Source organism: Lampetra fluviatilis, chromosome 16, assembly GCF_964198595.1.
Source record: "Lampetra fluviatilis chromosome 16, kcLamFluv1.1, whole genome shotgun sequence".
NCBI lineage: Eukaryota > Metazoa > Chordata > Hyperoartia > Petromyzontiformes > Petromyzontidae > Lampetra > Lampetra fluviatilis.
The window spans coordinates 13257386-13283004 of record NC_136290.1 but is presented as its reverse complement, the minus strand read 5'-3'; the positions used below and the strand labels follow the sequence as shown (position 1 = coordinate 13283004).

The 25619-nt window shown below is 49.9% G+C and overlaps 1 protein-coding gene across 7 annotated transcripts in view; it reads left to right on the top strand.

Annotated features, from left to right (window-relative positions):
* LOC144936573 (CUGBP Elav-like family member 1) overlaps nucleotides 1-20442 on the top strand; it is a 253380-nt gene extending 232938 nt beyond the window's left edge. For 3 of the 7 annotated variants that reach the window (XM_078863790.1, XM_078863791.1, XM_078863786.1), the window contains 10 exons: nucleotides 2253-2384; nucleotides 2941-3020; nucleotides 3933-4091; nucleotides 11484-11559; nucleotides 12030-12167; nucleotides 13674-13742; nucleotides 14583-14684; nucleotides 15873-16103; nucleotides 17428-17571; nucleotides 20314-20442. In XM_078863790.1, coding sequence (XP_078719916.1) covers nucleotides 2253-2384; nucleotides 2941-3020; nucleotides 3933-4091; nucleotides 11484-11559; nucleotides 12030-12167; nucleotides 13674-13742; nucleotides 14583-14684; nucleotides 15873-16103; nucleotides 17428-17571; nucleotides 20314-20441 — 1259 coding nt within the window. In that variant the 3' untranslated portion in view covers nucleotide 20442. The remainder of the gene's footprint in view (nucleotides 1-2252; nucleotides 2385-2940; nucleotides 3021-3932; nucleotides 4092-11483; nucleotides 11560-12029; nucleotides 12168-13673; nucleotides 13743-14582; nucleotides 14685-15872; nucleotides 16104-17427; nucleotides 17572-20313) is intronic. The other 4 variants (XM_078863792.1, XM_078863787.1, XM_078863788.1 and 1 more) reach the window with 4 other exon arrangements.
* The last annotated feature ends 5177 nt before the right edge of the window (nucleotides 20443-25619 follow it).

Genomic DNA, 25619 nt, shown 5'->3' with positions numbered 1-25619 from the left:
CCCGTGTAGCCTTAACAGAGTGTTGGGGCAAGCGCTGTTTGCGAGCAGCGCCTATGAAGGCAGGCACGGTTTTCCCACCTGATGATGATTCCTTGTGTTGCAATTGAAACGTCGTGATTTGTTATATTTCTAACTACGTGACTTCACCGAAAGAACCAAAGAGTTCGTTCGGACTTCTTTCGCACCGCACGCGAAGTTGCCGGATGCCGCTTGCACCACGCAAACAACAAAACAACAAAAACAAAAAACGATTCGTCATTTCCGAATCGCAGCAGTCTGTGTGACTCGTCCCAACGTCTGCGTCTCACAATACCCGAGGACTTGGCAGCCCACCGACAGTAAACAACAACAACAATTATAATCAATCAGCAATACCCGTCCCAGGATAGGAGGAGCCAGCTGCAATTGAAATCAAGTCCTTAATGAAGAAGGAAAGTTATTCCATCGAGGAGCTTAAATGTGTCACCTTAGAGCGGGGCAGGGCACAGATGGCTTTGTGGTATTCTTCATGGTTGGTTAACTGCACGCGTTCCCGTGAGAATATTCATGAATTCCTCAAACTTCAAAGATTGACCGACCAGCCGATGTTTCTATCGACCCTTTCGCCTCTCCGCCGCCGTTCTAGTTTCAGTGAAACTACATTCGCTCGTGTGCTGTCTTTTCCTGTGCGCACAGGAGCTGAAGAGACTTACCGAAAAAAAAGACGCTTCAGCAAGATTAAATAAAGTCAATTATACGTTCGCATCATCGTCTTGTGTCAATAAAGTTAACTTTGTGACACGGTTAAATGACCATTCGCCTAGAGGCTCTAACAATCTTGTTAGGAATGATTAATTTATAATTTTATAAAAACAGCCACGGTGGTTCCACAGAGACGTGCAGAATTGAAATTCAGACTTTATTTGTTTTAGACCTCTGCCAATTTCATACATTACCTTTAGAGAACATTTCATGCAAAATACATGCTTTAAAGTGTTTTCGGTGCAACCAAATGCTGTGCTAATTGGAAGGTAATCTGTGGCACCGTGGGTTAGGGTCCAAACCTGGTGACATTAACTCTTTGGTCACTGGCCAGTCTTGAGTTGCAGCTGCAGTTAAATCCAAACTGGTTTGTCGCGTGAAAATGTGTATGTGTCCGTGGCTTGTCATTTGAAGCCATGGGAGTTGAAGCGGCCGGTTGACTCGAGTTGTCACATCACTGAGCAGGCAATTGCTGTGATCCTGGGTTGGAATCCGGGTATCATCCGCCCGTGACAAAAACCGGGTTCTCGAGTGCAGCGAGGTGATGGTTGTCGCCCAGTCGCGCCGCTACCAAACGATCTCTCTTCGCCGTCTTTGTTGGTTGAACACCCTCAACCAATTCTAGATTTGAAGCTTTCGTGACTGCAATGATTCATACTCTTAGGTTTTTTCGGTAAAGTCACGTAGGTAAAAAATAAAATTAAAATTAATAAAAGTAAAATAAAAATCACGACGTTTCGGAGGCAACACAGCTTCCGTCTTCAGGTGGAACCGTTACGGCACGATTGCTGCATCAAATATTACTTGATACAGCAATCGTGCTGTGACAATCGTGCTGTGTCAAGTATTACTTGATACAGCAATCGTGCTGTGACGGTTCCACCTGAAGACGGAAGCTTGTGTTGCCTCCGAAACGTCGTGATTTTTATTTTACTTTTATTAATTTAAATTTTTACCTACGTGACTTTACCGAAAAAAACCTAAGAGTATGAACCCTCAACCAAAGACACTTCGAGTATCGCGTAGGCCTGAATATCTCGCATATAGCAGATATGGGCACCCACATCAGGCAGGTCTGAGATGTTAACTACCGCAACGGGAATACAAGAGGTTGTGGGTTCGATCCCGACCCCGACGCCTGCTGCTGTATATTTGGAATTTGCGTGTCTCTCTCCCCGCGGTCTCGTGGATTTTTCTCCGGGTCCTTTGTTTGTTTTCCCCTCCACATTTAGAATGAACGTGTCACGCATTTAGAATATGTGGCTGCTGTGAATGTCCACATGTCGATACGCTGCTTCGTCGAGCTGTCATTTGTGATAGCCAGGTCGCTTCTGGAGAAAACAACCAGATACATAGCTCAGTGGGCCTTATCTAGTCAAATAAAAAAAACTAGTTTATAGTTGAGATACTCAGCGATCGATCGGCGTTCCCTTCACCGTGGCCGCATCTGGGTTCCCCCCCCCCCCCCCCCCGTCAAACGAACTAAACTCGACCCTTCGGCTGTCGCGCAGTGGAGGAGCGGAAACTCTTCATCGGCATGATCTCGAAGAAGTGCAGCGAGAACGACATCCGCGCCATGTTCTCCCCCTTCGGCCAGATGGAGGAGTGCCGCGTGCTGCGCGGGCCAGACGGTCAGAGCAAAGGTGGGCTGACGTCATCATCGTCGTCACAGTCGTCATCATCGTCGTCACAGACGTCATCAGCCTCGTCACTGACGTCATCATCGTCGTCACCGACGTCATCAGCATCGTCACTGACGTCATCATCGTCGTCACTGACGTCATCAGCCTCGTCACTGACGTCATCAGCCTCGTCACAGTCATTTGTCTCGTCACTGACGTCATCATCGTCGTCACAGACGTCATCAGCCTCGTCACTGACGTCATTAGTCTCGTCACTGACGTCATCAGCGTCGTCACTGACGTCATCATCGTCGTCACTGACGTCATCATCGTCGTCACAGTCGTCATCAGCCTCGTCACAGCCGTCGAATTCATCTTCGGCATCATCGAAAGTCGTTTTTTCTTTATTGTCGAAGTCGTCATCGTGGTCATCGTCGCAGTCGAGCTCGACGCAGAATCAAAGCCACGCAAAAGTCGCACAAATTGCCTCAATGCTTTTATTATTGTCGCTTTATTTTGTTGAAATTACCCGTTGTTGTTTTCATCTTCCTCCTCCCTCCAACTCGTCCCCGTCCAGGCTGCGCGTTCATCACTTACACGGCGCGTGCGATGGCACAGAACGCCATCAAGGGCATGCACCAGTCGCAGACCATGGAGGTGAGTGCGTCGGTGCGTCCTCACCACCCCTCCCACTCACTTCCCTCCCACCACGTGTGTGGTTAATGCAGACGTCATTCCTTGCAAAAAGGTTTCTGTTCGGTGTTTGAACATCTTAATACGACTGTTTTGTTGCCAGAAAGGGTAAAAACCGATTCTTATGCTGTGCACGGTCTTGTCTAGAACAATCCAGTATCTGTCACCTCGATGTAAGACATTTCTTTGGCAAAATAATTTTGTTGAACGCATCCCGTCAACCACACGGCCTTCTATGATTGCGGGGATTTGAGCAGAATTGGTTCAATGCACGCAGAGTCTCTGGACCGGTTTCGACACACACTGTGTCTCACCAGCGAAGTTTGGTTATTTTGAATCAATGCTTCGTGAAACTGCCACGTGTTCAAGGCAAAGATCCCCTCCTCTATGTAACGTATGAGTCCTAGTGTTTCATCATCAGAGCGTGCTTGACGGACGTCACACGTGGTGGGAGAGTGGGGATGCATGTTTGTGACGTGGCATTTTGCAGATGCGGATACCTGATGCACAAATGGACTTGTGAAAAACTGTCCAGCGTGCGACTGGGGTCGTTCAGAACAGACCGTACGACGTATAACGACGCAATGCCCGATCCGCAAATACGAGGGCGACATCACAGCCATACACTCCGCTACTGCTCCTGCTAACACGATTATCTGCCTTGACCACCTGCATGTGAAATTGTAGTTGTGGCTCTGCATCTACATCAGCTGTACAAAAGAAGAATAGGTCCGTTTGGTTCCTGTCTCGGTTTGGCAAAATGCCAATGGAAAACCACCCCGTACCGTGATGGCCCTGCGCTGGCTCGGCTCGGATGTGGCAGTGGAAAAAAAAGACATCGGTCTCACGTCACTCCCCCTCCCCCCGCCTCCCCAGGGCTGCGCGGCCCCACTCGTGGTGAAGTTTGCCGATACGCAGAAGGACAAGGAGCAGAAGAGGCTGCAGCAGCAGCTGGCGCACATGCAGCAGCTGGGCGCCGCAGCCGGGTGGGGCGGTCTGGCCGGGCTGTCCACCATCGGGCCGCACTACCTCGCTGTGAGTACTCACAACGCTCGCCCCCTGACCCCAACCCTCCGACCCTAATCTCACCCTAGCCCACCACGGCTGCACTCTCTCACACGCGGGCACACACACAGTGGGTGCACCGATAGGGGAAGCGTGCTTGACATTAGCCCCGGCGCGAGGAATGAAATGGGGCCTCTTCCCTCCGTGCAACATCACCGCCTCCACACTCCTCACATCTCCCGCGTGACGACGGCGCGTTTCACGCGATGTGGTTCCGAGGCGTCTTGCGCACCAATCGCACAAGACACCGCAGTCGCCCGACACCGCCGTCCGTCGGCACCGCAGTCACACGGCGCTGCAGAGCTTGACATCGCCACCCCTTGCGAGTTCTCGTGATCTGCCGCACCTCTCGGCAAATGCGTGCGTTGCCTAACGCTGGCACTGCCAGGGTCCCCAGCCAACTGCCAATGCTCGCCCCTCCCTCCCCCACCCCTTCCCTGCCTTCCCCCCCCCCCCCCCATTTCATAGCTTGGCAGGCTTGACCCCTCTGCCTTGACCCCTCAGCCTTGACCCCTCTGCCTTGACCCCTCTGCCTTGACCCCTCCGCCTTGACCCCTTAGCCTTGACCCCTCTGCCTTGACCCCTCCACCTTGACCCCTCCGCCTTGATCCCTCTGCCTTGACCCCTCTGCCTTGACCCCTCAGCCTTGACCCCATCTGCCTTGACCCCTTAGCCTTGACCCCTCAGCCTTGACCCTTCCACCTTGACCCCTTAGCCTTGACCCATCCGCCTTGACCCCTTCAGCCTGTGGGTCTCGGTGCAGGTGCACCATCTGTACACTCCATAGGGTGCCACTGTGGCGAGATGTTAACTACCTCGCCTGGTATACAGGAGGTCGTGGGTTCCATCCCGACCCTGACGCCTGTTATATATTTAGTGTTTGCGTGTCTCTCTCCCCGTGGTTGCATGGATTTTACTCCGGGTCCTCCGGTTATTTCCCTTCCACATTTAGAATCAACGTGCGTTCAGAGTCGTCGGCTGCTAGAAATGTCCACGCCTACAAGCCACTTCGTTGAGATGCCGTTTGTGGCCAGGTCGCTTCTGAGAAAGATGTACATAGCTCAGTGGGCTTTGCCTAGTAAAATAAATAGCATTCGTAGATAGTAGCTATTCCACTGGGGCGTACACAACATGAATGGCGTGCACTCACTTCAGTGACAGCCGCTAAGTGTCATATGTATGTACGTATGTAGAACTTCTTTTGCACCGTATGTCGCCAACCATGCTGATCCGAGGTGCAGGCAAAGGACAACAAACTAAACACAAATAATGACGTGCTCCCACAACCTGTGCCAGGCTAGGTGCCAATTGCACCCAAGTAAAGAATCTGAATAACTTGTTGAAAGCTGATGTTGGTCAGCACCTGGGCGAGGCTAGGTGCCAAGCACATCAGCTGTCAACAAGTGATTGGGTTGTTAAATTCGGAGGTTTGCGAAGGCGTGCGAGTGCACTTAACCAATTTTCATGAACTAGAGGTGAACATATTCTTGGTTCTTTGGGTAAAGTCACGTAGAAGGGAAATAATAAAATAATATAAACATATTGTTTTATGTTTCGGCTGCTATAACATATTGTTTTATGTTTATATTAGTTTATTATTTCCCTTCTACGTGACTTTACCGAAAGAACCAAGAATATGAATCCCTGCAGTCACGAAAGCTTTAAATCAAAATTTAGAGGTGAACAATTAAATCGCATTTCTAATTGAATTCGCTTAATTCATTAGTTTTCTCGCTTTTAATTCGATCCTGTTTTAGATGTGACCATTGAGTTTGATCTCTCGTGCTTTATTACGTTACGTTTTTATTTAATTTGCTTTGCTATTTAAAAAAAAAACTAATGCGCTCGCGTTATTAATTGTTTTGCCTGTGCTCGTTAGAGCCAGATGTCCCTTATTACTTAAAACTTTTCATCCAAATGGGCTCCCCACCTTGTTATAAATAAATAAATAATAATATTATAGCTGCACTTTGAGGTGAAGTGAAGTGGATGAAGGCTCGCTGGCTGAGGTCATGCGACAGACGAGGGTTTTAAATGATAAAAAAAGAACACGGAGATCATTGGCAGGTACCACCGATTAGCACGGCTGGCTACGTACGGCGCGAAAGAAGTTCATACATTTTATTTAAAGCTTTCGTGACTGCAGGGATTCATATTCTTGGTTCTTTCGGTAAAGTCACGTAGAAGGGAAAAACAATCAAATAATAAAAATATAAAACAATAAAAAATAATTCAAATTTTCTTGCTGTGGATTTCACACCTGATGATGTTCGCTTGTGTTGCAGTCGAAACGTCGTGATAATTTTTTATTGTTTTCTTTTTTTTCATACATACTGAACTAAACTATTTTTATTTTACCAGGTCAGGCCCACTGAGCTGTATAGCTCTTTTTCAGTAGGGACCTGGCAACAAATGATAACTCAACGAAGTGGCTCATCATCGTGTGAAAGTGTATAGCAGCCAAATACTCTAAATAAACGCATGCTGATTCTAAATGTGGAGGGGCAAACCGGAGGACCCAGAGAAAAATCCACGAGACTACGGGGAGAACATGAAAACTCGAATTATCTAGCAGGCGTCAGGGTCGGGATCGAACCCACGACCTCCTGCATACCAGGCGAGGGAGTTAACATCTCGCCGGCCTGAACACTCACAGCTATCCTCCCGGCAGTCAGGCCAATGCAGCCAGCGATCACCCAGCAAATCGTAAAGGAGCGTTGTGCGGCAGAACGATCGTTGCGATCGCATCGCAGGACACGGCTCTTCACTGGCCTTGCTTCCGCAAACACCTTCTCCGCCATTCACTGCGCTAATAATGACACCCCACTGTTGATTAATTGTCAAATATCGCGACTATTTCATAACCATTGTGTATTTATTTCATACATCATCCCGCGAATGACTACAGAATCAAACAACTTACTTATACAAAGAAATCAACAAAGACTTATCATATTTTCCAAAATGTCAGTTTTTATTGGTAAGTGCGCGATCTGACCTAGAGCTGGATTTGTTTTCATCATGGAGCAGTTGGTCAGCCATCATTGCTCGTGAGAGACACTTATGGACCGACGGCTGAATTCCAATATAATATTTTTATGAAATTGTCACCGTATTTCTACCGATATTCATCGAACCACATTTGTTGTCCTCGTAATAATCGCCATGCAGGACCGCTATCGATGTGTCGAAAACATACGTATCGATCGCTAACTCTAGAAATAAAAGTAGGTGATCGGTCAACCCGCATCATCCAAGGTCGCCTTCCTGGGCACGCACCGTGAAAACAAACAACAACAACAACAACATCCTCGATCGCCATAAATTCCAGCCTCCATTCTCCGTCAGCCGCCGTGATCAATCGACGGTGCCGTGCCTCATCCTCGTCGCGACGAGACGAATCCCGGTGGAACACGCCGCGCGTCGTGCCCGCGTGCGTACGATGAACTTCTTTCGCATCGTGCGAAAGAACGGCAAGCCCTGCCGTGGCACCGTCCGTCATGTGGGGGGGGGGGGGGGCGGTGAGGGGGTCTGTCGACACTTCATCACGAAACACAGAAACGGCGCGTTGCCCCCGCGCGCGTTCGGGAACTCGTTAACTCATTTTTATTTGACGTTTTCTGCATTCGCCGTCCACTCCGGAGAGCTGCACCTCGTGTTTGATATGTAGGTTGTTGTTGTTGTTGATTCGGCTCTTTTTCACCTTGCGTATTTATTAGATTTTTTTTGTTGGGGGGGGGGGGCGGGGGGAGAAGAGGTTGCATGACAAAGTGGCGATAACAAAAAAAAATTCCGGTGTAGAGTAAATCGATGGAACCGGTGAGAGATTGGTTATAACCCTGTCACTAACCTCTCAGCCGGAGGCAAAAGGGCGTCTCGACCCAGACTTATCTCCTTCCCCTGTCAGGCAGCCCGCGATGTTAGAGCGGGGAGATTTGCGTGGGCTTTGTTCACACACCCATGGGCGCTGTCAGGAATTATACATTTCTCTGGGAACTCAATTGCTCTGTGATTGAATGCCGGGCGCGTTGTTAGCTCGGGGAATGGGGGGGGGGGAACAAAAATCTCTCCCGAAAGCCTCGAGTCGAGCGCTGTCCACAGCGGTGGAGGCAGCGGCGAGCCGTAAGCAACGCGAGCCAAAGCTTAGGGCCCCAAATAGCTCAGGGAACAGGAGCGGACCAAACACTGTTCCGAGCTTGAAGTCATATCCCGATTGCCGTGAACTTGAGGGAAAATACCTCGCCGTTCTAATAACACTCTTCAAATAATGCTGATTGGAAATAGTTTTTTGTAGTCGTGTGACACACCTGATAATGATAATATCGGTTTCGGGCCCCGAATAGACTGGCACCACCACTGGGTGTATGTAGGCACGTATTCCATATTTATTTATCATTTATTTGCCGAATAAAGCCTCGCTGAGTCTCAGCACTCCTTCTGAAGAGGGTCCTGCTCAGTTTTGCAGTCTGGGGCAATGCGTTTGTCCAATTGAGAACAATGTGGGTAATTTTTGAAATCTGGTATACTTGGACCATGCAGCAGGCATACATACACACGCACACCTCACATATATACGTGTGAGGTGTACGTGTGTATTTCATTTGAGTGGAATGTGGCTATTTATTTCCCCGTGTGTTATATAATTTATATTCGTCTCATTATTTGTCCATGTCTCCTTTGATTTATCTGCTTATTTTGACTGCGGCTCTGTAACAGCGTGTATCCACAGGCCGGGTCAAAATCATCAACAAATAATCATCATGTTCCCTGCCTGTAAACCTAAATTAGATATCTGAAAATTAGCCACAACTAAATGACAACGAGAAATAAAAAAAGCAACCCGTCAAAACTTCACTACATGTGTTTGTGTGGAGAGAAAAACAACCTACGTGTTTGTGTTTGCCAAAGGACCATGCTTTTGCAGTGACATCATCATTTGGCGACAACAAAGAAAATCTGAATCGAATGAAATTGCATTGGGTTCAGGTTGGCGGATGGTACAGGGGGTCAGATCACTCTGAGCCAGGGCCCTGCTGAGATCAAGTCTGGGTTTGGGCCAATGCAGAATAAACTGCGTTCCCGGGTGTCGTGAGTTTATGGCCTCGGCCCAGTCACCAAATTATTGCACGCATAAAGCATTTCACCATCCCATTAAAATTCAGCTTTTCCTTTAGTGTGGCCAAAATCCCACCTCTGAGAATGTTTTATTTTTATCCGCAATGCATGCGGGAAAGTGCAGCTGCAGTTGTGCGGTGGATCAGAGGCCGCTTGAAGGCACCTAAGAAGTAGTTCTGCAATGTCTCCTTCCATGCGCCGTTCTCTTACACAGGTTAATCTGCTGCTCTCTGAGAGTTACAAATTAGCACTCGTCATTAGACGTGATCGTGATAGCAGTTTTCAGAATAAATCATACGAAAACAGCACGTGCACTTGAGCCGTGGATTCTGCTGCATCACAGGAACCTGAGTGATGGCAACAGCAGCAGCTCGCGAGTGAGGCCTTCATCCGGGAGTGCAATGACCGTGTCTGACGATGATGACAACTGGAGTTACATCAGGGGGGGGGGGGGGGGCGTCAGCTTTAGATCAACGTAGGGCGCTCGCCATGGCTCCGGGGAAAGGGGGGGGGGGGGCTCGGGGCTCTGTTCAACATCAAAAGACAACAGCAGTATCGCTCCCTCCATCTCCTATCTGCGTCCTCACTTTTCAGGAGAGAATAAGAGGCGCCGCTGATAGCGACGGTCTTTTTGTGGGGGGCGCGCGGGCGCCCGTCGGATTAGAGATGTGTCGAGCTGCCCCTCGTGGCTGTGTGGGCCCCTTCATTTCTTGCAGCCCCCCCCCCCCCTACATCCCCACCCCCCCCCCACCGACACCCCCACGCGTGTACACGTGTCAGGATAAACGTCCTCTCAAAAGATTGAGCCCTTCCGCCCGGAGTCACGCGAGCTCCGCCGACGCGCGCTCGGGACGGGTGTGCGGATTCCGAGATCAATTGCGGGCCACGTTTTGCATCAGATTATTCCTCAGCTGGAAAACCGTAGCAGTGGGCAGTAGCGACGGGAGCGCTGCCCGTGCAAGCGGGGAGCGGTTCCTCGCTCCGGCTGGAGCCGGCGTGATAGCGCGCTGCTGACAGGCCACCACAACAGCGCGCACTCGTGCGCACGACAGACCATGAGTGACCTCTCTCCCTCGGGGGTTGCCACCTGTCCAGGTAGCGACCCAGAATCGTTCTCTAGTCTGTAAGTCTTCGTGGCACTTGCAGTTCTTCCCCTCTACTTCTCGTATTCGCGAGATATTCTTCTTCCCTGTGATATGTCCTGGTGTTGTGAAACTTCAGAGGTGGCACCGTGAGGTTCAGTGACTTCTCGATTTACGCTGCGAATGTTGATGCAGGCACGATGCCCCGAGTACAGGAGTGAGGAGGTTCAGGCCCACGGGGTCAGATACAACTTGAAACGGCGTTGCATGCAGCCCACGGCTACACGAGGCCGACCACTACGAAGCGATGTTCATCTGTCATTACAACCATCTTGGCAGCGTCAATCTGCTACTGGAGGGGAATGTCTTCATCCCGGCAACGAGACTGTGAAAGCGCCACGCTCGGTCACTTCTGCCAGGGCCTCTTTCAGCTCGATGGGCGCACTCGTTATTTTATTACATTTCATCATCACCATGCTCCAGGGGTAGATGGTCCGTAAGTGTCCACTGCACATTTCGTCATTTGTTACCACTTTCCAAGGTGCTCAAGTAGTGGCACACCCTGCTGGCACTCATCTCTTGCGATGTCGTCTCTGTTAGGTCTTCCTCTCTTTCCGGTTCCTTCCTTGAATCCGAACAACACGCTTTGAATGTTCCTGTTGTTGTTGTCCAGCCTACGACATGTGCGTCCAAATAGTGGCAGTTCCCTTCTCATCACTACATTCGCTCATTTATAATCGCAATTATAAGAATTATAGTACATGACTATTTGGATTAAAAAAAACTAATGTGCGTGGTGTTAACATGCGGCCCCTTGCCAAAGGTGTTTCATTTTAAATGTCTTTCTCGGCCTTGAGTAAGGAGACGGGTTTGCCCATCCGCCGCTGCGCTGACTCCCGCAACATCCTAGCCCAAAAGTCGCCCGGGTTTTGGTTTTGGTGGAGCGTGTGTGGGGGGTGGACAGGGGACGCACACGGGGTGTGAGCGCGTGTGTGGTACGTGCGCAAAGACCATTCCCCCCCAGCCCTAACCTTGTCCACGTTCCCGTCCCTCCCCGTTCCCCGGCCCGTCCCCACGTGCGTACCTGTCGTACGTGTTTGTGCTTTGTGCGTGCGCGTGTGTGCGTGCGTGTGTGTGCGCGCGTGTCGTGGCGTAACACGTGCAGCTGTATTTGCAGCTCCTGCAGCAAGCCGTGGCGGCCGGCAGCCCTAGCACCCTGGCCGGCCTGCAGCAGATCGCCGGTGAGCTACTTGGGCCACGTCGATGCCAACCACACCGCACCGCCCTGCACGGATTGCGACGTCCCCAGCCCCCCAGTGGGACTCGTAACCGAACACGTCCGTGGATCGACGCGTATAATCCTTCTAAATTCTTTATCCCTCTCGTCGAAACGGAAGGGAAGTGGCGGAGGGGGGGGGGGTTATGGAATTATTTTCACGGCAAAGAGAATAGGGAATTAACATTAAGCTCGGAGTGAATCATATAAATGAGATATTTGGCCAATAAGCCGACGCTGGTGCTTGAGATATTTTTTCGGCGTGGTTCTGATAATACCCTGCTCTACACTGTGAACCCCACCCCCTCCCCCGACACCAACCCACACATGCCCCACTCGCTCCGCTCCCTGCATACGCGTGACACACACACATACCCACACGCACATCTCCATACACACCTGCACACGTGCCCACACGCACGTCGGCACCCGCAGGATTGAACGCGGTGCAGCTGCAGGGCCTGGCCACGCTGGCGGCGGCGGCCGCCGTGAGCCAGGGAGCCGGCGGGGTCGGCGGAGGGGCCAACGCCCTCAGCAGCCCCACGGGAGGACTCTCGGCCCTCTCGTCCACGGGTGAGACGAGAGCGTGACACGCACGCACGCGCAGACACAGGCACAGGCAGTACCAAGTCCGTGTAGCCTTAACAGACAGTTGGGGCAAGTGCTGTTAGCGAGCTTTTCTGAATGGCCAACAGACACGAAGGCATGCACACAACGCTCGCGTAACTGTGCGAACAAAGACCAAGATCCCCCGTGTAACCTTCAACAGATTGTTGGGACACGGATGCACACACACCTACAAACGTGTGTACACACAAAGATAAAGATCCCCCGTATAGCCTTCGACATACTGTTGGGGCAAGTTAGCATGCACATATTAATGCCGGCATGGCACACGAGAGGGTGGGTGGCCAGCACCACGCCAGACCGCCTTTGTCTCCCCAGTGGCGATGTTTACACACCGCACCAGGTACTCATTTGAGGCTGAGTCGACCTAGGGGAGGCCCAGAACCGGTTCAGATAATCGTCACTGATTTTGGCCGTGAGCGGAAATCGAACCCGGGTCGCCAGGTTCGTAGCGCAGCACAATAACCGCTACACTACCGCTCCACACACACACACACACGTTGACACACACACACAAGCCACAACACACACGTACACACACAACGCACGCGTGGAGATGCTTGCTCGGGCAGTTGCGCACGGCCCACACGAGCCCAGCGTCATTTGCATTCTAATCAATGATTGACAGCAATCAGAACGGCTGTGACTCATTTGCATGCACACACGGGAGAGAGAGACGAGGGGGGTGGTGAGGGGGGGTGGCTCCGTTTCTCATTTGGCATTTTTTTTTTAAGACAAAAAAAAGCCCACAAACAACAACAACAAACAACAACACAACAACAACAACTCTTCCTCACGATTACCTCAAATCCATTATTCTTTTGGTTATATGCACCCATTTATTTCCACCTCCCCCCGCCTCCTCCTCCATCCATCTTTGTTTAAACAGATTTAATTTTATTTCATTTCTATTTGTTGAGTTTTTTTCCCCTCTCCCTTTGTTAAAATTCATTTGGCTCAATTTCAGCATAGTAATTAATACGAGGAGTGACTTTAAGCCCGCCGTGATATTTACTCGGCTGAGTGGCGCAGTGGTTCGTAAGCCTGACTTGGGAGCCACAGGGTTGTGAGTTCAAATCCATCGTGGTGTGGTGGGGTGCACGGGGGGGTGGATAAAGCGAGTACCACTTTGTCGAACGTCAACAGTGGCCATCCTGTGGATGGACTGCCGATATCTCCACCGTGGGAATGTGGAATTACCTCAGCTGGTGCAGGCCTAGCGAAGCACGATGATTTCGACCATATTTTAAAAATGTGTTTTATAATTGGCATAAATTTTCCTTTCACCCAGGAAAAGCCTCACTGAGTCTCAACACTCCTTTTCAGGAGGTGGGCAGGGGGGTGTTTGGCAAATCCCATAACAATGAGCACATGCCATGTGAGAAGAGACCAGCAGGATACCTCGGAGAAATCCCAGGCGTACAAGTGAATAACACTCATAACTCCACACAGATACATTCAAGAATCCATTGCTGTACTGTCATCTCCTCGCCACATCACTGCCCAAGCCTACAATTCCCGGTATGCCTAGGCAATCTCCCCCATCCAAGTATTAACCAGACTCAATCGATGTTGCTTCTCCTTCGAGTTCTGCGAGAAAGTTGTAACGTTTTTCCCGCTTGGCACGTGCGAGCCAGCATGGTTGCCCACGCGGTACGGTGCGGTTTTCCACTGCCCGTTTGCCGTGCCGAGCCCGAGACCAAACAGCGGTACCGCCAGCCTTGCGAAACATCTCAGTCTGGCCTGGGTCGCAGTGGGGCCAGGGGTGGGGATGATCGCGTGTTCACTGAGCGTGGCGTTGTTAGTCGCTTCGCTGGACGACTTGACGTCACTGCGTCATCTGCACGAGATCCCAAATCGTTCACTGTGTGTCACATTACTGTTAGGCTACACACACAAAAAAACCTCAACACATTTGTCAACGCTGAAAGGAAAATATAGAATAGGCAGCGTTTCTGGCATAGCACCTTCTTCTGTACAGAAGGGCCCATTTCCCAAAACGTCACCTCTTATATATTTTTCCTTTTGAGGGCTCCCAATTAGTGTTGTTTAGTTTTTTAATAAGTATTGAAATCCATGCTCGCGCACGACTTTCCAGCGCAGCAGCAGCATCACCGAATAATTTTTGTCGGACACGGCTGTACCCCCCCTGCCCCCACCCTCGCATCATCAACGCGCGTTACCACCCGCTCGCTCGTCACGACGATGAATGCGATGCCAGGGGCTCGGCTCGACACCCCGAGCCACGCCGGGTTGAGCTTGGCACGGCCCCGGCACGGCTCAGTCGCGCAGCGGGGAAAAGTGGCCGAGAGAAGGGAACGGCGTTGAGCTTGAGGTCCGTACGTTCCGGTTTCTGTTTAGGCGGCCACGGCGGAGGAGCGGGGGGCGCTGGGGCCAGTACCCTGGCCTCCCTGGGGGCCCTGCACAGCCTCGCTGGGGCCTCGGCCATCAGCCCGCTCACCGGTAGGCCCACGCGCCGTCGCTCACACCCAGGGCTGGAGCCAGGAGCCTTTGTCCCGGAGCGGAATAGAGCCCCTACACCCCCCACCCCTCACGCCTCCACCTGTCCTCCCCGTCACCCCCAAAGACAAAGACCCCTCCCCACCACCCAATATAACCTTAACCGAGTGCTGGGGCAAGTGCCACTAGCGAGCACCTATGAAGGCCAGTATGGCGCGCGAGGGGGTGGTGTGGCCAACACCACGCCGGGCCGCCTTTGTCTCCCTAACGGCTGATGATGCTTACACACCGCACTGGGTACTCTTTTGAGGCTGAGTCGGCCTAGGGGAGGCCCAGGACGGGTTCAGATCATCGTCTCCGCCAGACACACACAATCCCCAATGCTTGCTGCTTAATGTCCGATGTGGGGTGGAGGGGGGGGAATAAACATTGCAGGATGAAATTAAAGCAACACACGAACAAAAATCAGCAGCAGCGGTTAATAAAAGTGGCATTCTTCAGCTCTCCAGAGAGCTGTAGAGGACGAGCGTGAGAGCCTAACACCGTCGTGGCAGCGTTGTCTACGCTCGTCATGATTAAACAATAACGTGAACAACAACAGCAAGTCCCACTTCTGTTAATTAAATCAATTGTTTCTACTTTCTTACGGGGCCCCGCCTGCAATTTTGAGCTGTGAACAAATGAACCAATGCTGCTGAAATTATGCACTCCTACAAGGCCATGTGGCTGATGAGATGAGCGAGAAATACTTTATTTTATGTGACAGATATGTAAAGAAAGCCCTCTTGTCTCACGTATATGTATTGAAATAAACACTTGTTCCTTCATGAAAAAACAGAATACACAAACTAAAATCTTTCATGTTACCTCCAAAGTAATATCAACAAAATTCATATTCTTTGGGTCTTTCGGTAAAGCCACGTAGATATAAAAAAATAATAAAATATCACGACGTTTCGATCGCAACACGAGCAATCGTCTTCAGGTGAAAAAGGAGGGGAAAATCTGCCGAGGCAGGCTGTTTATCAAGGTTTAGAGATGGGTCGGGTGGTGGCGGGTTTAACGACACATTTATATTTACACGATCTAACACTATCTAACCCCCCCCAAACAAACCTATATTATGGATGATATTGGTCGCGAAAGCCTTACTACGTGTTTAACAAAGAAAATGCACCAAAATGTTCCCAGCAGGCATTGCGGCGCTGAACGGCAGCCTTGGCGTCGGGGGCCTGGCCAATGGCTCGGGCAGCGGCGTGGACGCCCTGGCTCAGGCCTACTCGGGCATCCAGCAGTACGCAGCCGCCTCGCTCCCCAACCTGTACGCGCAGAGCCTCATACAGCAGCAGCAACAGCAGCAGCAGCAACAACAACAGCAGCAGCAGCAGCAACAACAGGGTGCGGCCGGCAGCCAGAAAGAAGGTATTTATTATCAGCCATGGGAATGTGGAATTTCCGCCACTGGGTTAGGGACAGCCAGCAGAGGTGACCGCAGCCGGTGTTGGTGACGTCGCGATGTTGTTTCCAGATCGAGTGACCTTCTGGGTATACCTCGTGGCAAGATGTATTCAAAGCGACTGGCAACAACCAGTGACCCTCACTGCAGCCAGAACTATGTAGGAGCTGGGAGCAATTCCCAGGCGTGTGTTAAAGATCCCCCGTCAGCTTACTGTGCAAATTGTCTCGTGGTTTTTTTGATGGATTCAGTGAGTCTCTTGAGGAACATCTATCCACGCTGTGTTCGGCAACTTTCCGCTCTTTGCATGGCTAGCCAAAACTAACGCCGTGACCCCACGACTCATTTGAACAGGAAGACTCTCTGACTATGATGAGGGGCATTCTGCCTTGGGTGCCTCCCACACTTTTCTTCTAGCTCGTTGGGTTACGCAACCTTTTTGTCCTCCTCGTCGTCATAACAACAGAACGTCAATCTGTCACTCGTGCCTGACCATCACCAGTTGTCTGGTCCCCGCGGTTTGCGACTAAAATATGGATTTCATGTCCATTGATTAAACGGCTGCGTCGTTCGGGAGTAACACCCGGCGTGATTCAACCGCGACGCTGCGGGTGTGCGCACGTGGGCGCTTTCTTACGGCTTCAGGTCGAGAAAGTATTTCTCTAGCTGGCGCACCACAACCAGTGGACCTCTCGCTGTGGCTGTGGCTACTACGAGCCACAAGCCACCTCTTGGCCTACCTACTCCAGTCTACCAGGTGCGAAATTAAGGGCCTGCGAGTTATGTAATGAATACAAAATAATGAGATGGGATGGTGGGTGGTGTGCGGTGAGCGGTGCAGAGAAGCGTAGACGCACGTACAGACGCATAACGCGGGCGACTTGAGTAGCGGGAAGATCGAACAGTGCACGCCTACCCCGCTCTCGCTCTGAAGTTTGCCGTGCAGGGAGCGGTGGGGAGTCGTAGGGTTGCGGTTAGCGCTACGCTGCGCTACGAACCTGGCGACCCGAGTTCGATTCCCGCTCACGGCCAACACCAGTAACGATTTATTTGAACGGGTCCTGGGCTTTCGCCTAGGTCGGCTCAGCCTCAAATGAGTACCTGGTGCGGTGTGTAGTAAACATCGCCACTGGGGAGACTGAGGCAGCCAGGCGTGGTGTTGGCCACCCACCCCCTCGTGTGCCGTACCGGCCTTCGTAGGTGCTCGCTAACAGCACTTGCCCCAACAGTCTGTCTCAGGCGAAATGGGGAATCTTCGCCTTGTGTGCCCGTGTGTCCATTATCTCTCAGGACCAGAGGGAGCCAATCTGTTCATATACCACCTGCCGCAAGAGTTCGGGGACCAGGACCTCATGCAGACCTTCATGCCGTTTGGGAACGTGATCTCGGCCAAAGTGTTCGTGGACAAGCAGACAAACCTCAGCAAGTGCTTCGGTGAGAGCTCGACACGGCACGCCCGGCTGCCACGCCTGCCAGAGGTCAAAGGGCCCAAATCGCGGTCGGAAAGGTCGGGCGTCGATCGCTCCCCGTTCAATAGCACAAGCCGCGTGCTGCCGCGGAAGGTTCATGCCGCACACGTAGCGGTGCGCCGGTTTAGCTGGGTGAAACAGTCAATTTGCGTGCTCACAGTACATTAAAACTCCTATCTGTGACATCCGTCGATGGTGCCGTTTGTTGCTGGCCGCGTGACGTTCTGGGCCTTTGAGTTTGTGCTCGGCACAGCAGCGATTCAGAACGACAATGCAACTGATTTTGCTGCGTGGGAATGAATTTTTTTGTGTGATGAATGCAAATTATATGGCCGTGTTATGTTCAGGTCAATGGGGTGGACAAGAGTATACAAATGAGCTGGATATATATTATTTTAATAACATAAACGGGATGGTAAGTTTGAGACAAAAAAAATCTTGGCTTATTGCACGGCTTATGAGAAGATGTGTTGGAAAAGTGTTACCTGTGAAAGATTGTAATATTACATTAATCTGCTTGGTATATTTATTTGAATGTGGTACAGCGATGTAATATTCATATAAATGTTGTAAGGCTTATGAGAAGATCGTGTGGAAAATGGCTCAGTGCTGTGCTGCTAACATTTGAGTGTGGTATTGGCTTTTGTAAGACGCCTCGGGAGAATTTCTAAGATGAAAGACGCCATGAATACACCTTGTACTTATGAGTAGTGAACAAAGAGAAAGATACCCCGTATAGCCTTAACATCATTCTTGGGGCAAGTGCTGTTTGTGAGCAGCACCTATGAAGGGCTGGTATGGCACACGAGAGGGGGTGGGTTGCCAGCACCACGCCCGGCCGCCTTTGTCTCCCCAGTGACAACGTTTACACTTCGTACCATGTCCTCGTTTGAGGCTGTGCCGACCTAGGGGAGGCCCAGGACCTGTTCAAATATTCGTCACTACCGCTCCCCGTGGGCGGATTGTGACGTCCTCGAATCCAGATTCCATTCCACGCTTTACCTTTCAGCCACTGCCGAGGAAGCAGCTAAGACGCCAATGCGAGGAATTGCACAAACTTACGACAGACTGAAAGTTCACGATAATAATAATAATAATAAAAAGGGGCAATGTTCACAAATCCATGCCTGAGAGACCCGGAGCTCAGGACTGGCAGGGCAATAAATGCGTGCTTTATGATGATCATTACGCTCTGAGGGGCCCTCCCCGACAAAATTAATGTCACGGGCTTCACGGACGAAATTAATTGCTCTCGGTCGTAGAAATGTTTCTCGTTAAACACCGCCGTCGCGCTGCGTGGCCGAACGCTTTCTGCTCGAAGGGGGCGCGGGGCAGGCGCCTCGCCGTAACGCAGCCACGGGGGTCACGGGACACCCCGCTAGGAAAAACGACGAGTGGGCCCCGTCAACCGTTTGATTCGACGCCTTAAGGACGAGCTCACGAGCAGATGCGGTGAATGCGAAATACAGAAAAGAGGCCCCGGCCAGATGTTAATGGAATTACGCGTAATTATGGGTGAAGATTTATTTCGTAAGTTTTTTTGGAGCTGTAAAAAGGAAAGCGCCCCCCCCCCCCCGTATTAAACGTGGGATCGTCGGTTGATTGTAAATTCTTCCACGTGCCGAGTGCAGCAGGTGGTTACATCTCAGTGGGGCCTCTTGTAATAAAAGTGGAATCCAGTAGAGAAATAACTTTGTTTATTTTAATGTAATTTAGAATAGCTTACCCTTAATTAATGCACTTCTATGATTGTATTTCTCACTTCTCTCCCGCTCTCTCGCTCTGTCTCTCTCGCTCTCCCACTGTCAGCCCGTTTGTATCTCTCTGAAGCAGCGTGCGCGGCTGTCCACACGCTTCAATTTATGGGCGGTTTATTATAATCCTTTTTGTTTCGTTTTTTATTTCTTTTAATGAAAGAAAATCACAGAGGAGAAAAAATATGCAGAGGTGGAAAGATATTTCAATGTTGACGATGGCGATAGTCACAAAGACGATGGTGGTGAGAGTGACGATGATGATCGTGGTGATAATGATTATGATTATACTCTTTGATTTTAAATACCCCCATTGTTAAGTGGTGGACACTCGAGGCTAGAGTCGCAATAGCTCGATCGTACTAATACGTTATGGTGTTAAAATGTGGGCCGCTCTGAGACAGAAGCTGATTTTAATGGAAATATAAGATGTATTACTCACCTAGGAAAGCCACAGAATCTAAGGACTCTTTTTCAGAAGGGTCCTGCGTTAGGTTTTTATTTTTTCAAGACGTGTTCAGCCAATTAATAATGAATGATTGTCATACAAGTGGGAGGGAACTGGGAGCCCCCGGAGAAAACCCACACGTGTGTGGAGTCGACACTCTATACTCTTAGGTTGTTTCGGTAAAGTCACGTGGGAAAAAATGGATAAAATGAATAAATAATAAAATGATATAAATTGTAATAGAAATAAAATAATAATTATTATTTATATCACTTCATTATTTATTTGTATTCTTTATTTTTACCTACGTGACTTTACCAAAAAACCTGAGCTTCAAATCTCGAATCAACACTCTATCCCCGTCCAGACGGAAACAGATGGGGATTATTCCACTTGCTGTACTGCCTTCAGAAGAGCCAGGGTATGCATCTCGAGTATGCATCAATGACCGTCGTTTTTTGAACACCCCACCCTCTTTGTCTCTCTTCTCTCGGCCCTCCTCCAGGTTTCGTGAGCTACGATAACCCCGTGTCGGCTCAGGCTGCCATCCAGGCCATGAACGGCTTCCAGATCGGCATGAAGCGACTCAAGGTGCAGCTGAAACGCAACAAGAACGACAGCAAGCCCTACTGACGAGGGGGGGTGGGAGGGAGCCGGGTGGCCCAGGAAGGGGGACGGGGCGTGGGGGGTGGGTCTGGGGGAGGGGGTGCCTACCCAGGGAGCACCGTGTTTCAGGCACGGCTCCTGAGGCTTTGTGGGTTTGGTGTAATCCAGGTTGGGGACCTGGGTTTCGACGGTGGACCAGGTTTGTAAATGCATATCCGGGACCAAAACACACGACCTTTTTTTTCCAGGCGGGGCTGGGGTATGGGAGGGATGCGAACGCGGCTGAGGAGGAGGTTGCCGAGTGAGGGGTGGCGGGGGCGAGGGGGTGGACGGATGAGCGGTTGGCGACGATGTCGCGAGTGGCAGGCGAGGCGGGCCTGTGGTCGTTGAGGACGGGGGGGGGGGCCATCTCGTTTGAGGAGAGGAGTCTTTTCTCCGCGCCATCAGAGTCCGTTCGCCGATCGGTGAGAGTGTCCGTAAAAGTGTCGGCGCATTTCCATGGGCGCTCGTTTTTCGATCTGACCACTCTCCCCGGACTCTCCGCGGACTCCTCTTTCTCTGCAGACTCTGTCCCCCACCACCGCTCTTCTGAAGCTGATGGATGCCACACAGCCACACGCGCCACCCCGAGCCTGACACCCGCCGCCATCTGCCCGATCCATCCATCCGTCCGTACTTCCTCCCCCAACTTGTACCCTCAACCACTGCACTCTCAGCCACTGCACTCAGGGGGTGAGACGGGGGGTGGGAGAGTGTCGGTTTGTGTTTGGGCATGTACAGCTCTTTAACCTCATCCATCACTGCCAAATTTTTCATTAACTGTTTTCTTTTTTTGTTTTTCGAATTTATTTTTCATTTTGTAGCATTTCAAATATATATTGCAGTATATATACGACATATATACTGTGAATATGAATACATAGATAATGTATAATATATACTGTATATAGCTATATAGTATACAGTATATTTACAACAGATACAGTACTGTATATAAAGATGCACCTGGTGCATACGATGCAAAATTCATGGAACGGTGTCATTTAACTTGCCGAGGTAAAACGTCAGCTGGTCAGTATGCGTGAACATTGGCGTAAGGTAGTGGGGTCGCTCAAAAGTTACTCAAAAGATGCTGTGGTAAATTTTTGAAAACCCTGACCACAGCAACTGTGGATTAGGGACACGTAGAAGTCAAACTGATTGGTTATTTTAGGTCACATGTTTTATAAATAACTAAATAAACATCCACGCACGTGGCACGAGTATGGAATTAATCACAAGCATGGAAAACGGCCTGAAAGTTAGGGATGCCATAACTTGATGAAAGGATTAAGTTGAACCCTAGGAGGCAAATTTAAACGTACGTAATCACAGACGTTCCCCCCCAAAGGGTTAGACGGTGGCGCCGCGCTCGAGGTCTATTGCAGGGCCATCGGTGGACATCCACTCACGATCACTCGAGGCTCCTCGACACCTGGGGGACGTTTCCCGACTAGGAACTAAACCACGACCGATCGATCACCGCCGTTATGACGTTCGCAGTGGTACAAAGGCCTCTCGCTGTTTACACATTTTTGCATTCGTACCATAAAAAGAAACACGCGCGGTTTTGACGTTACGTTTACATTCACGTACCGGTGCACGTGCACAACAGGGGGAAGGATGGGGGGTGTGGGGGGGGGGCAGCGGCTTTGACACACTAGAGGATTGTGCCCGACGGAAACAACTTTGTGACGCGAGACGCGAATGTGAAATCCACCGTGCTTGGCCCGGGCGGTGCAAAACTGTGCCACCGCGCCGCAGAGATGCAGTTGCGCTGGGCTTCCGTGGGGAAGGGGGGGGGGGGAAGAGACCGAATGCTTCCATACTTCCTCGGAGGGCAGGCGATTATGGAATGTCTCTCTCTCTCTCACACACACACGCTATCGTTCTCTCTTGAGAGAACGTGCCGTTATCGTTCAGCAACCCCGCGGCGCTTGGCCCGCGTGCGTGCGTGCGTGCGTTATCCGTGCCGCTCCCTGCCGATGCTCTGTGCCGCTGACCGCCGCGCAAAATTTCATCGTCGTTGTTCAGCCGCTGTCGCCCGCCCCGCCGCTCATCCACCACGCGACCCCGCGGCAGCTGCGCTAGCACATCCACAGCACTCTTCCCTTCGGCGGCGGTGGCGGCGGCGTCCCCACTTGTCAACCGATTTCTTTGGTTCGTTTTGTACACACACAGACGCACGCGAGCGCGCGCGTGCGCACACGTTATAAATATATATAAAGCGTAAGAAGCAGGGTTTTAAGTGGTATTGGACACAAGCAGACATGTGAAGACAATCTGTCATCTGCTTACAAAGAAACAAACAACAAAACCAAGACCAAGATGAAGAAATCAACAAAAAATAGAAAACCACCGCCACCACCGACGTGAAACGCGCACTTCTCACCAGATGTAAAAAAATAAATAATAGAGGGTTCAAACAAAGAACAACAAACAGAAACAGGGAGACCAACAAATTCGACGAGGTTGTGTGTGAGTTTGAAGGCTTTAGTTTCCCTGCTCAGCAACCGTTTTGTTGCACGCTTCAAGTCCCAATGTTTACACGTGCTTCACTCGGCAACTTTATTTTGCCTTTTGCCAAACGATGCTCCCAGAAGAGAGAGTTGAATCGTCAGGTGACAGAGGCTCAAAGTTACTGTTATATCGCGACGGGGTGGGGCTTGAGCATTTTTACGTAAACTCGTCAATAACTTATAAAATGCAGGCGAGAGAGGGGGGACGGAGAGAGAGATAGAGCGAGAGAGAGAGAGCGTATTGTACTTAAAGGTGATGCGTACACACAACTTGAAGGTTTTTAGGAGAATGTTATTTAAAATAATGATAATTTAAAAAAAATAATTTTATCAAAATATAACACGAAATTATGCTACCAATTGAATCTGTCTGGTAGAGGCCATTGCTCTGTATATTTTATTGACAGTATTTCTATTTTTATACGGGTTTTTTATGAAGTCATATGGCTCAGATGATAATTTATTTCCTAACTTATTTGGCACTTGAGAAATAAAGTTTTTAAGACAGGTCGGTAGTACATGTTCTCGTAGTTTTGTTCAAGTGCTCAAGGTGTTTTCACACTTGTTCTGAGGTTGTCTGGGATCAAGTTTTGTCTAAGACAAGCTGCTACATTTGAACTGTTTAAAAGTGCGTTTTACATCACACCACTTGCATTTTTATTATTCGTTTGCCAAGATGCCATTAACTGATGTTTTTTTGTTATTGTTGTTGTGTGTGTGTGTGACCGTTTTGCACGTCACCGCATCGTCTCTTTGGCTCGTTACATCTTATAACCGCGTTGGGTATTTTTTTTGTTTGTTACAAAAATTATATATTTCTCTTTTCTCTGTAGCGCACCATCAGCTTGCACGTGGTTTTAAAGGCACGGGGGCCCCATGTGTGGGGGTGAAGCCACTCCCGAAAGCTGGTTCAGTTTTGGCCGATCCACCGAAAGTGAGGGGTTGGTCATCCTTTAATGTCTCCGCGCCCCGGTGGTCGGGTTTCTTTGTTGTGCGTTCCGTGATTCCTCATTTCGGGAACAGTTTTTTTTTAAGTATATATATCGCGGTGCGTGCACTCAACCGTGAAAACCCCCAGTTCCACAGCGTCAAACTTTTTTTTTTCCCCCGAGAAGGAACGGAGCATGTTCTTAGGAGATTATTTGGATCGTGCACCGTGTGTCATTGACCTATTTGCGTTGTGTCCAAGCCAAAATGCTGGAAAGAAAAAAGCAAAACAAATGCAAGACTAGAATTTATGCGCTTTGTGCTTCGTCGAGATTTTGTCTAAAACGCTGGAGATTTTAAACGTTTTTTGTGTGTTAACGTCTCCGATGTATATTCCACATAGATTAAAGGAAGAGTAAGTTGGAGAAAAAAAAAGTCGACGAAAAAACAACAAAAAATATTTCACCTTCAACTTTTCGCCGTTACTTTTGCGGCCATACAAAAGTACGCATTGGAGCACGTGGTTTGTGGCACGGCAGAATTGTGTCAAGTGGCGTCTTGTTGTTTGAGATTCACGAAAGGGCCTCCTCGCCCGGGTCACCCCTCGCCCGCCCCACGATGTTTAGACTGCCTCCAGCTTCGTTTGTGGCGCTACCCCCCCCCCTCCTCTCCCTGAACAACAGCGACGGAGATTCAAGAGACAAGAAGCTTCGCCAGTCAGGGATGCCTGAAAAAGGGTATTTTTATACTTAAAAAGAAAGAAATATAATTTAAAAAACATATATGACGACAAAACACGAATGAATGATTAGACAACAGATGGATATAAATTAAAGGTGTGTAAATTAAATAAAAAGTCAGCGAATGAAGAACGCTAAATTTAACGTACAAAAATTTATCTTGGAAGAGCTGTTTTTTTGTACACTAGCCAGGCTGTTATCTTGCTATACTTTGTGTGTTGTTGTTGTAACTGTCGTCTTTGCCGTTGTTGGTGTTTTTTTTGGAGCTCGTTGCAAAAGCAATATGAATTGTTACCGCGGTGAGAATTGAAGATGCAGGTTATACATTCCTCCCCGGAGGTGATTATGGGGCAGGCTCTCACAAAGGCCACCGCTCTCCAATCACCTCTCGTTTGAACACACATCTCGACGTGTATTGCGTTTTGTCTGAAGGCAGGAGATCTACTGTGTGGTCACAAAGTCCCTCTGCAGCATGCACCCTACGGCAAAGGTGGGGCCTCTGGCACATTCTGCCCTTGCAATTTGGCAATTATTGGAATACGGGAAATGCAGCGGACGGTGGATTGAGAGAGGATTCGATGTGATCTGGCCACCTCGAAGCCCAGACCTGACAACGACAAGGGGAATACCTGACAGATTGACAAATATTGAGGATGTTGAAACAGCTGTCCGGAATTTGCTTGTGCAGTTACACAGCCATCCGCTTGGGAAGATCTGTGGTGGAGAACTGGGGCACGAATCCAGCCTGCGTGCTGAGCATGGAGGGCAGCAAACGTATCTGTTCGAGTCGAGGACATCGTCTTTTTTTCCATGCAAAGGAACTTTGTGTCCACTCTGTATATGTCCACAAACATGCATACATATATATAGGATTTGTATTTTGTAAAGAAAATGACCGCGTCTTGCTTATGTTGTGAAACCGTGTGAATTTGAGCGTAGGCGACGTGCAACTTTAAAGGAAAAAAACTTTTAATATGAAA